This window comes from Musa acuminata, chromosome BXJ1-6, assembly GCF_036884655.1.
Source record: "Musa acuminata AAA Group cultivar baxijiao chromosome BXJ1-6, Cavendish_Baxijiao_AAA, whole genome shotgun sequence".
Taxonomy (NCBI): Eukaryota; Viridiplantae; Streptophyta; class Magnoliopsida; order Zingiberales; family Musaceae; genus Musa; species Musa acuminata.
The window spans coordinates 40,777,958-40,790,171 of record NC_088332.1 but is presented as its reverse complement, the minus strand read 5'-3'; the positions used below and the strand labels follow the sequence as shown (position 1 = coordinate 40,790,171).

General features: G+C 38.8%; 2 protein-coding genes across 2 annotated transcripts; one reads left to right on the top strand and one right to left on the bottom strand.

The window, feature by feature from the left end:
- Positions 1-630: 630 nt before the first annotated feature.
- LOC135677004 (uncharacterized) lies at positions 631-3,589 on the bottom strand. Its single transcript, XM_065188822.1, has 2 exons — positions 3,283-3,589; positions 631-2,236 (listed from the first exon to the last, which is right to left on the bottom strand). The coding sequence occupies exon 2, from the start codon at positions 2,088-2,090 to the stop codon at positions 939-941; it is 1,152 nt and encodes a 383-aa protein (XP_065044894.1). The 5' UTR covers positions 2,091-2,236; positions 3,283-3,589; the 3' UTR covers positions 631-938.
- A 1,658-nt stretch (positions 3,590-5,247) lies between these two features.
- On the top strand, positions 5,248-11,778 carry LOC103989839 (probable serine/threonine-protein kinase At1g54610). Its single transcript, XM_009408784.3, has 8 exons — positions 5,248-6,353; positions 7,365-7,649; positions 7,730-8,047; positions 8,940-9,167; positions 9,637-9,737; positions 9,872-9,971; positions 10,412-10,816; positions 11,190-11,778. The coding sequence occupies exons 1-8, from the start codon at positions 5,865-5,867 to the stop codon at positions 11,343-11,345; spliced, it is 2,082 nt and encodes a 693-aa protein (XP_009407059.2). The 5' UTR covers positions 5,248-5,864; the 3' UTR covers positions 11,346-11,778.
- The last annotated feature ends 436 nt before the right edge of the window (positions 11,779-12,214 follow it).

Sequence of the window (12,214 nt, the reverse complement as noted above, 5' to 3'; positions counted from 1 at the left end):
AAACATGAACTTAAACCTAATTTAAGTTTTTTGACCTAAAATTTGATTGAAGGAATTTACAAGAACAAAAAAATCAGAGAAATAGCAGCAACAACTTCAAGTCGAGGATTCACGGAGTTGAATACTCCAAGATATGGCTAAAGAAATTGTAAAATATCATTTCAATTAGATTTTTTGGTCACAAGGTCAGAAAGTTCATGCTCAAGAGTCTTGGAAACAAGTTTTAAATTTAAATAGAATTATTTATTTTTTTTTACCAATAAATATAGATTCTCATAATAAATTACATTCAATCCTTTATAAACTATCAATATAATGCAGCATTATTAAATTAATAATAGCATATTATACACACAGCAACATATTATATACTCTTCTAATCTGCCTGTCATACCAATTACTGCCAGAGTTATGATGATGCAATGTTGCTGTCATCTTCTTTGTCATTGATGCCTGCACCAAGTATTGTGACTCTGGAACTGGACCAAGGTAGCTGTCAAACCATACTTCAAGGCAAGTTGCTGAATAGATAATCCAGCCAACAAAACCAAAGATAAACAGCCCACCACAAGCAAAATCCAGTCAGGCCATGTCTGTCCACCAAGATTTGCCAGTTTTAGGAAAGACAGGTCACAGCTCAACTAAAGCTGTACTGAGCTGGTTCACAGAATTTGAAGTATTGTCTTGAAGATTGATACAATATTCAACTGACTAATTCTTTATAACAACTTTACAGTATCTAAATAGACCAGTAGGTAAGAAAAATGGAAAAAAGCAATATACCCATATGAGAAAGAAACAAACCATGTTCAAACAACTACAGCTTCATAATACCTTATATTACAATCTTTCTTTACCCAAAAATGTACAACCATCAAAAGAGAAACGGGCCAAAGGAACAAGAACTTCCCGGTTTTTATCATGGGGCAACAAACTCTTCAGGGGGTATCATGGGCGTACCGGGGGGGCGGTCGAGGCTCAGACAATGAAGAACTGATAGGATCACGTGAGAATATGGGCTTGTTAATGTCTTCTGATGCTGATCCATCCAAGTTCATACTGCAAAAGGACATGGAGTCATGCTTTGCAGATTCCGGGGAGTTCCTACTTTCCTCTTGATGGTTCTGGCTAGCAATGAGAGAAGCACCATCATAATAGTAGTCATCATAGGGCATCCCTTCAATTTCAGAATGACCATTATCTCTCAGGGCCAAGGAATCAGCTACAGGGAAAAATACTAGCATGCAGATACCAACCACGGTGCAAAATAACAACATAAGGAAAGCTAAAAACACAATTGCCTCATACAGCAGGTTGCCTGGTGGAGGAAGCACAGAGATTCCCAGGAGAACAGCCCTCAATGGAAGGAAGAGGATAGATGTTGTGAGCACATAAATCCTTCGCTGCAGACCTTTGTTGATAACCGAAGAGAATAACCGCATACCAACGTATGCAATATAACTGATCAAGATGGCATAGAAGCCCCCAAGAATTATAGTGCTTGGCAGGGGATACACGCATACACTGTTACCATTTGTTAAGGAAGATATGCATCTGAAGAGCTTTGCAATCCTTGTTCTCTTGTCACTATTCTCTTCATTGATAAACCTGGGTCCTATCAGAATGACGGCAATTTGCATAAGAAGAATTGGAAAACAGAACAGGAGCATGCGACCGAGTGTCTTTCTGTTCCACCATGGGCTCAGAGTGCCAGAATCCCTTTTCTGCAGTGCGGCATGAAGAAGGAAGGATAGCATAAGAAACATGCTTGGTTCTGCAAATCCTAAATTTGAGAGGATGTAGAACTTGCAGACACTTTTGTGCCATGCTTGGTCAGAAAAGAGTCTCGATCTCACGAAACTCAGCCTAACAATCTCTCCAAAGCCCCACCAAATAGAGATTAGAATTAGAATGATACGGCTAATCCAAGGCCCATTGAAGTAGCTCAGATGAGGATAATGTCTACTCCTGATACAGAACTGGAAGTACAGAGAGTGGAAGATGCATAGGATACCAAGAGCAGCAGTCAGGAACACAAGGGAAATGGTCGATACACCGAATGCCTCGGTGGCAAGAGACGTCAGGGGCATCACCTGAAAGACAGATTCCAAGCATGCTATCTGCCAGCATCGAATCCCTGATGTCCCACAAGTATGACAAAGATAGCCACTTCAAGAGTTCTGTTGATAGATTCCAGTGAAGCAAAGAGATTTTCCTCAAGAACCCCTACAATAATCTGTAATGAACCCATCAAATTAATTCTATCAAGTCATGACATGTATCAAAAGGGCACAAAAAAAAGTTCTGCTTCCGAAAAGTGGATTCTGCTTCCGTTACATGATGATCATTTACGGAACTCATAAAACAAAAGGTATCGAGCAATGGGTAGCAATGATATCCTCTGTGTATTAATACAATTGATATAGTAATACGAATACAAAATATCTGATGAATAACCAAAGCATATCTTAGAATTTCTCACAAGAACAAGATGTACATATCAACACTAAAAGCACCTGGTATCAGTACCTGTAGAAAAATTGCATCCATTAAAGATAACAGAGACAAATTTAACTTCCCAAGAAATCAAACTCAGTTGAACCAACCGGTGTCCATATCGAATTCCTAAGAGTTTCAACACCAATCTTGCCATGTGCTAAAAACACTCGCTGAATCTCTAAATGAAACTATAAACCACACCCAAAATTAACCAATCAAGTAGCATTCTGCATACCCTGAACCTATTTGCAATGACCACAGAACAGCTGGATCTGATGAGAAAAAGATAAAATCAGGTTCATACTTTTTAACCCTTGCTACGAAACCTCAGCTAGTACTGTGTCTCAAAATGCAGCATCTGACTGATGCAGCATATGAATTCAGCCAGAGAGATGTAGAAATATCAAAACTATATGAGAGATTACAAGTACAGGACAGGTGCTAATCAAGAGAGCACAAATTTCTGCAACAATATGAATTGCTTTATCATCTGTAACACAGAAGCACCATTAATATACTAAAGTGCCTCGAACCACCCTCGCAGTTAGTAAAACTTCTCCGAATACATCATCTTCTAAAGAAACTAGAAATGGATTTGTAAATAATCAGTAAAAACCTCTTTTCATCATGAGAAAAATCAAATTAAAGCTTGAACGTTGTCATCAGTGCCCAAAGAATCACATACACGACCTAAAAGCCATTCTCCACAACAATACCAACCATTTGCAACGAAAAAAAGTCAAAGAGACAAAATAAAAGTCGAGAAAAGGGAAAACATGTTACCCCCAAAAGCAGCAAAGACGAGCATTGGATTCAATCCAAGAGATTATATTCTCTTCGAACAAAATCCTCAACCACGATGATTCCCGGGTTGTAGAGGACCGAATTCGGAGATCCGGGTCCCGAAAGAGACCTCTCGGAGCGGCGAACTTGGGACCGAGGAGAGCGGCGCAAGATCACAGACCCGGTACCCTAAAAGGAAGAAGCGGAGAGAGACGGAAGGAAGAAAGGCAGAGAGGGAAATGGTAGGGTGGTCCGAGAGAAAGGAAACGAGAGGAAGAAAAGGTGCGGGGCGAGTAGCGACACGGACGGCTGGGGACAGCCTGTCATTCCCGGGTAACGTAACCGCACGGAGGTGCGGAGGCCCAAGCCACCGAAGGCGGTGGCTCAACCGTGGATTTCGCATCGGACGGTGCTTCGGGGATCGTCAATTATAGCCCGTGATGGTGAGGTGAGGGAAGAACGGTCGGCAGATCCTGCCGACGAGAGTACTTCCTCTACCCGGCTCCTCTTTTACCCATATCCTACCTGCACTACAATGGATCATAGAAAGGGCCCCACTATTGCATCTACATCACAAGGATGGTTGTGACAGAGAAGTAAACGAGTTGCCGGGGTGTTAACACAAAGTAGGGAATTAACCGGGGCGTCACAAATATAGTGATCGGACACGAATGCCCTCATTATTTTCCATTTATTACATAGTTTTTGGAGGACTTGGGATTGGATATTGGTGAAGTGTCGGGGGCACAGCGGACACTTACTATGAAGCTCCATCAAAATTTTAATTTGTCGGATGATTTTAGTATATTTTCATTTGATTCCATGACGGATAATAAATGCAGAGGCTCCGTCATGGAATCAAATGAAAAATACTAAAATCATCCGACAAATTAAAATTTTGATGGAGTCATTATTTTATGCAATAAATTTACTAACAAATAAACATTGACGTATTCCAATTTTGAAGTTATAATGGTAAATTAATATGGTTATACTATTCACAAAATTATTTCACGTTCCTTAAACTTTCGTCACATATTGGTGATAACTCATCATTAGTAAATTTATATATTTTAATTTTTTTTAACTAATTTTAAGGATTTACTGACTCTAAATTTATGTGAGAGAGAGAGAGGTAAAGAGAAAGAGAAAAGCTACCGTAACTTAAAGAAAGAGAAGAAGACGAGATCAACAAGTGATAGTTGAGGAGAGAAGCATGATAAAAAAATTAAACTGCTTCATGGAGGATGAATCCATTCAGTTCATCTATCTAAAATGGAGGTTCATTGCATCGGTTAAGGATTTTTTATTTTGTTTTTTGGGCATTTTAGCAAACCGGAAGTGAGGCACCTCTTAATAATACTATCTTATTTTATGAGAGTTGAAGTAAAATTAATTTTAAGGATTAGAGAAATAATTCTTAAAAATAAATATTTTAGATTAAGTATGATTAAAATTGAGTATATGAGATCTATTTTTCGTAATATTAGGAGAAGACATGAGAGTATAGTTAAATTAGATATGTAATAAATTCTCTTAAGTAAATTAATTATTGATGATCGATAATATTTTAGTTCCTGCAAAGAGCATTGAACTAACGAGATTGACGTATCTGGTGGTAAGATGTACCGCAGTACACGAAATCACGCAGCAAACCGGTTCCACGCTCGACCGTTGCACTCAAACTGCTTCCCCTTCCTAACACGAACGAAACGAACGGCCCCGGGATCAGCATCGCGGCGGTAGTTGGCGCGCGAACTGGGAGAGGCACTCCTCTCCTTACACCTATCATCGAAGATGGGACCCGAAGGTGCTTTGCTCTGGTATTGCCCAGTCATCGCACGGGTAAAATGTTTGGTAAGCTGCCGAAAGTGAATCACTTGCCTCACCGAGCGAGCTTTTGAGGGAAAAAAAGGGAGAGGAAAAATAAGAGATAAGGGGAGAAATTGCATTGGTTCGGCGGGATTTTAGGGCTCGGGAGGATCCGCAAAACCCTCCCCGCTTCAGTTTCTCTTACGATCTCTTGATTCCGTTCTGGAATTCTATCTTTCTCTTCCTCCTTCATTTTTCGTAAAGGAAAAGAGAAAAGATCTATTATTCTAATTTCCTTTGTTTTCTATCTTCGCTTTTCAAGAATGAGATTTGGATGTTTTCTTGTAGGTTTTTTTAAATTGAATCGCGGTTCTTGATTTATCCTAGAAAGGCGGCATCTTTTGATCGAAATCTTCTGATTGGCTGTCAGGGCTTTTAGTTTCTTGTTCATATACGGGTTCTTGAGATTGTTTGGATTTAGGTTGAATGCTGCTGTGAAGGATCCCGTGAATTGAATCCTGCTATAAGATTTAGGGCAAGTAAAAGAAGGGTGTTTTTTTGGGTTTCAGAGCGATTTGGTGCATCGTTGAGATTTTAGGATTTCTTGGACTTCCTCGAGTTGAATGCAGGTGAAGATTGTAATCAGAGCCTGACACTAGCACAAAGATTCAACGTGATCTTTGGGTAACGCACCCGGACCAAATGCATTTGTGCTGTCAATCAATTGAGTCGGCACCATTAGAGGAATACTCCGTGCCTTTTTTCCGCTTATGGGCTGCTGCATTTGCCCCAAAGGCATCAGCCCGGGTGGAGACGGCGCGACCAATCGAAGAAAGTCCTTCAAGCGGTTTGTCACGCTCTCGAAGAAAAAGGGTTCTGCGGCAAGAAAAACGAATGTTGATAGTAGCGGGAACCCTAAACCCAACTCCGTGTCAAAGCCCCAAGATAACGTGGTGAGCGCCCTGCCCCCGCCAACTGGAGAAGGGAAGAAGAAAGCTGCAGGTTGTGCCGATAGGATACGGAAGAGCGTGGGGCATCAGAGACGTGTAACTGCGGCTGCTGGGGCAAATAGAGAGAATTCACAAGTTGTGTCTGGGCCAAATGAGGCAGAAGCCAACTTGGGAATTGTTGACGTGCCGAATGGGTTACCTGGGGAGAATGTTGCAGCAGGCTGGCCCTCATGGCTAATTGCTGCAGCTGGGGAAGCACTAAATGGGTGGCAACCTCGGAGAGCTTCTTCATTTGAGAAACTAGATAAGGTTCTAAAACACTTCTTCCTCTTAAGTGATTATTATTATTTTATATTTTACATATGTACATAACTTTCTTGTTTGTATCACCGTTTTTAATTCTCAAATGGCTTTATGTTTAATTTTCCTTGCAAATAAACAGAGAGAGAATTATAAAACTAAACATTATATCTTTGATGATCCTAATATTATCACAATGTTAATATGCTGCTGCAGTAAAGAAATTTTGCAAGCTACTTCGTTATATGCTGGAATTATGAGAAACTTTGATCCAATAGCTACAACTTGTAAGTTGCAATTGGTCAAAATATTTGGAGTTCCTTGTAAACAAATAACTGTTTTCTGGTAGAGTGTATCAATCTATCATGGTTTTTCAATCTATCATGGTTTTCATGACGAAAATAAGAACATATCAAATTCTGCCTTTTGAGTAAGGAACTCTTAAGACTTTCCTACATGATATACCTATATAGAGAATCTAGCAATAGACGAATTTAAGATGAATGCGAATGATTTAAGATTTTTTTAGTACAATCCTCCTTTGCTTCACTTATAACTACTACCATGCCAATAAATTATCTCTGAATGAAGATTAGAATTCTTTTAAGATGAACTGGCATTTGAATTCAAGGTCACTTTATAGGCTTGTTGATGTATTAAATGTTCTGCAAATGACAAGTTGCTCCAAACTTTTCCACTTCACTGGAATGCAACCATTGATTTCCATCGATTACACATTGTGGCTGTTGATTGTTGTGGTAAATATTGGACCATTATATATTTTTTAAAGAGAAAAGGGGAATATGCATTATGATTGACAATGTGATCGACAGAATTGTTCAGAACTGATGGTTATATCATGAAGTAATAAGAGATGATGAGTTTTTACAGTAATCTGGGTGTCCCAAATGCTCTTTGCAATAATACTCTGTTAGAGAATGTGATATAATGAAGTCTTGTATAACGTTTTATATGGCCATTTGGAATGATGGTACACACTACATACGTCACTTTTTGCAGATTGGACAAGGAACTTATAGCAATGTGTACCGAGCCCGTGATCTTGTAACTGGTAAAATTGTTGCACTCAAGAAAGTGCGATTTGTTAATATGGATCCTGAAAGTGTTCGCTTTATGGCAAGAGAAATTAACGTTCTTCATCGACTTGATCACCCAAATGTTATAAAGCTTGAAGGTGTAGTTACATCACGAGTGTCAGGCAACTTGTATCTTGTTTTTGAGTACATGGAGCATGATCTTGCTGGACTTGCTGCAAGGCCGGGTACCAAGTTCACTGAACCACAGGTTTCTTTTCTATATATTTGACAACTTCATGCTAGATTTTTCTCAAATCTTATATTTGATGACCTTCATATCCATTTCAGGTAAAGTGTTATATGCAACAGCTTCTTGAAGGGCTTGCTCATTGCCACAGTCGAGGGGTTCTGCATCGGGATATCAAGGGCTCAAATCTTCTGATTGACAACAACGGCATTCTTAAGATAGCAGATTTTGGCCTAGCAACAGTTTTCAATCCTGATCAGAAACAGCCATTGACAAGTCGAGTAGTAACGCTGTGGTACCGACCCCCTGAGCTTTTGCTTGGTGCTACAGAATATGATGTTGCTGTTGATTTGTGGAGTTCTGGATGCATTCTTGCGGAGTTGCTTGCAGGGAAACCAATCATGCCTGGTAGAACAGAGGTATAAATTATTTGCTTTAGGTATAAATGCATGAAATGACTGCAACTGGTTAAAAAAAATGTATTATGTGCATAAAGTGAATTGAATGTGGAGGGCTCCTATGTGGTTTGATGATCCACTTCAAATAGATCATCAAGTTGGTTCCTAAATATTCAACTTGATGCTGAAACTACCATTCCATGCTTGCGTAATTGTTTTGTGATCTACATGATGTCACTTACCGATAAATTTCCATGTCTGATGCAAACTAATATATATCTTCAATCTTTTTGATGTTCAACAGTTGAGAAAGTATGTTTCAAATCATACAATCTAAAGCTCACAGCTCATTGCTCCATTGTGCCGCAGTTAGCTCTTGATCTAACCATTTTAATCTACCATTTATTACTATTATGACCATCAAGAATCAAAATCTTTGTGTAATACCAACATCGGCTAATAGTTGCTTTCGGACCGGACACCAGGCTGTATTGAGTGATGCAGATGAGACTTGAATCCATGACTACCATTGACACCAATGCCTGGTCTTTTCCTTGCTCCTATTGTTATTTGGCTTAAATATTTTCTGTCTCAACTGTTTTCTAACAATGTGTACTGAAAATTTTCTACTGGAATATTTTTTAACAAGATGTGGTTAATTTTCTCTATATAGGTAATAGAAGCATCTTTTTTAAGAATATATGAAACTAAGGATTCAGGAACTTCAGTTTTGAATTTTTTAATAGGTTGGATTGGATTTCAAAAACTCATGTTTCTTATAATAAGTCAAATTGTCCTTTTTCCTTGGGATTCCTATATTTGGCTATGGTTCTCAAATTTGTACATAGTTCTGATGGTTGCCAATTAATAGCTTGATTTCTCATCTGATATGACGGTGGATCAATCTGTGCAGGTGGAACAACTGCACAAGATTTTCAAGCTCCTAGGATCACCATCAGATGAGTACTGGAAGAAATCAAAGTTGCCGCATGCAACTATTTTCAAACCTCAGCACCAATATAAACGCTGTTTTGCAGACACATTCAAGGATTTTCCTCCTTCAGCTTTAACTCTGTTAGATACCCTTCTTGCAATAGAACCGGAAAATCGTGGAACAGCAGCTTCAGCCCTTGAAAGTGAAGTAAGTTTTGATTTCATTGATATAACCATTCATGTAAGGTGTCATATTTTATTTTTATTTGGGACATTTTCAGTGACAAACTTTCACTGCTTCTATTATTTCCAAAAATTTGTTTCCTTGCAAATGTTAAGGAACCTGAGAGATGATGTTTATTAACTTGTACTATTTCTCGTTGATTTATATTGTGGTTAATTTGTTTAGCTTCTCGTTATGATTTACAATTATAATGATCAGAATAAAATTTGGCCAGTACCTCTACTATTTAATATTCTTTTAAGATATATGATGTGGCTAAATATCTGTCTTTGAAGTAGCCAAATCTCAATCAAGTTTCAGAAGAATTTCATCATTGAGTCCTTTCCTTAAACATGCAAGTGTCAGGGTTACCAGTTACATTTTGATATTCTGAAATAGACTTATATGCTATTTGATAATATTGTGATCACTAACCTCAACTTGTACTTTTCAGTTCTTTAGAACTAAACCACTTGCCTGCGACCCTTCTAGTTTGCCTAAATATCCACCCAGCAAGGAGTATGATGCTAAACTTCGGGATGAGGAAATTCGCAGGTATTTTGATTTAAAAAATGATGTATGATAATGCTTCTTATTCTCCTTTTAGGGTAGAGAAACTATTGGAAGATATATATGTTGTTATACTGGATATTGACTTCAGTCGCTCTCTGCTCTATGACCTTCTCCAGACAAAGAGCAGAAGCTACCAAGGGATGGTCGGAGACTGCAAGACCAGGGAGAAGAGAGACCAAAGGAATGGCAATGCCTGATGCAAATATGGAGCTGCAGGTAGAATTCATTTGCGTTTGGCAATGTGATTTGAGACTTCTGTTACTGATGTCATGTGAAAAGAAAAATAAGAGACATGGTTGGAGTGCCAACTCTGCCATCATAATTATATGAGACCGTTTCCTTTCTTCTCATGGGCCAATAGAGCACCCAGGCATCAATTCTTTCTCATGGCATACATCATCTTTTCATGTTTATCTGTAGCTTTTGCACGTGGTTGCATCTGCCATGATGTTTAGAGTTAACATGCCTTTATTCCATTTATGTAATGCTTAAGAGTGCATAATTTACCATAAGGGAGTTCCACGTGCTTTATGCAGTCATTCATTGCTTTAACATCAGATCCTGCCAAACAATGTAATTTTTGGGACAACTGACCAGGCTTTTCTATGGATTCCATTGGTTTAATTTATCCCTTTTTCTTTTTACTGCTGCTGTAGAAGCAACAGGCACAGGCATATAATGCACAAGATGCTGAGAGGAGGTCCGGGTTTCCAATTGACTCTGCAGTAGGAACAGCACAAAATGGCTTCTATCAATTGGGTGTGCACCCTGGTGGATATGGAACCACATTGACTAAGAAAGTGAATCAGGAAGAGATGAGGGTTCCTGGACCATCAAAGAGTTCGGCTAGAGTGTCGAATGACTCTCAGTTGCAGAAACAGAGATCATACATTCATTTGTCAGGAGCTGATGGCATCCCGGGTTCAGTAGCAGCAAGAACCACCGCAAACTCCAGATACAATCGGCTTGATGTGACCGAGTCCTCTGACAAGCATATACTTGATCGAGCTGCCTCCACACACAAGAAAGATGACAGAACAGTGAGCAAAGAATCCACAATCGTATGTTCTACTTGATGATAATTGCTTAATTTATAGTTGTTGAATTAGTTGTATGTGTCAATAAATTTCAACATGCATGAAAAGTGAACCTTGTGATTTTTTATCCATTGAATCGTGGCATCCTGAAATTGGATAAGCTTTAGAACACATGGTTTCCATATCTAACCAAATAGAAGATGCATGCAACTTCAACAGTTCTTAAAACCTGATTGGAAGCATGGTCGTATATTTCTCTTGGATAAGACAATTTTCTCTCACCATGACCATTTTTTTTTTTCTTCTTTACTTCATCCATGAGCATGAAAAAAAGCATAGATTTATATGCTGACAAGTTTATTTTACCAAGTGCTTTCACACGTTGCCAAAATTTCAGGTTTATGGTACTAGGAACAAGAAAATCCAGTATTCTGGACCACTGATGCCCCCAGGAGGAAATGTTGAAGATATGCTCAAGGAACATGAGAGGCAGATCCAACAGGCGGTTCGCAAAGCACGCATTGATAAAGTCAAGACCAAAAAGAACTTTTAAGAAGGATAATTAGGGGAAAGACTTTTGTGGCAGAATCGGCAGAAGAAAATTCTAACTTACCCAAAAGTATATATGGTACATGGTTTGTTGAATTAGCAGATGTGAGGACCATCTGGATCATAATCGGTGAATCAGGCACTACATTGTAGAAGCTTTTGGTGGTTAAAAGCTGAATTCTGTTTGCAGTTAAAGAATTTCCACCTTTCCTTTACTCTCTGCCAATAGTCTCTTCTTCCTGGAAGTTCCAAGGATGATGAGAGAGTCTTGTGTTACTTATTGGGTGGTGTATGCACACATGTATATGGGCCTGAGTGTTTGGGTTTTCAATATCTGAATAAGAAACTTGACCTCTTCAGAACTGCAAATTATCATGTAAATCATATTCTCAAGATTCAATTTGAATGAACATATCAAGATACAGTTGTCCTCAGAAGATTTACTGTCATCTTTTTGTTGTGTTTTCTGGTGAGACCACTGTCATGTGGTGCACGAACTTGTATCGAACTTTTTGCCACCGCAAAAATTACTCTGTAAAGTTATAATTCAAGTATCAGCTCATCCGCCGTGTTGTCACCAGAAATCTGAATACAGGGAGCTGAAGCTTGCATCAAGAGAACATCTTTCCTCTTTCCAGCAGCAGGAATTAGGTTTGGTTGAGGCTACAATGTGTCTGTAATTTTTCCATTTTTATCTCAAGCTTTGAATGGATTGATGCTGAACAATCTTCAGCAACAAATGTTACTTTTTCCGATAAATCTCAGAATAAATCTTCATGCAGAAACTCGAAGATAATATTACATCAGCTACTGATCATTTCCACACACTGCATAATCTTATCTTAAACCTCTATTTGCCCACACCAGGAAGGC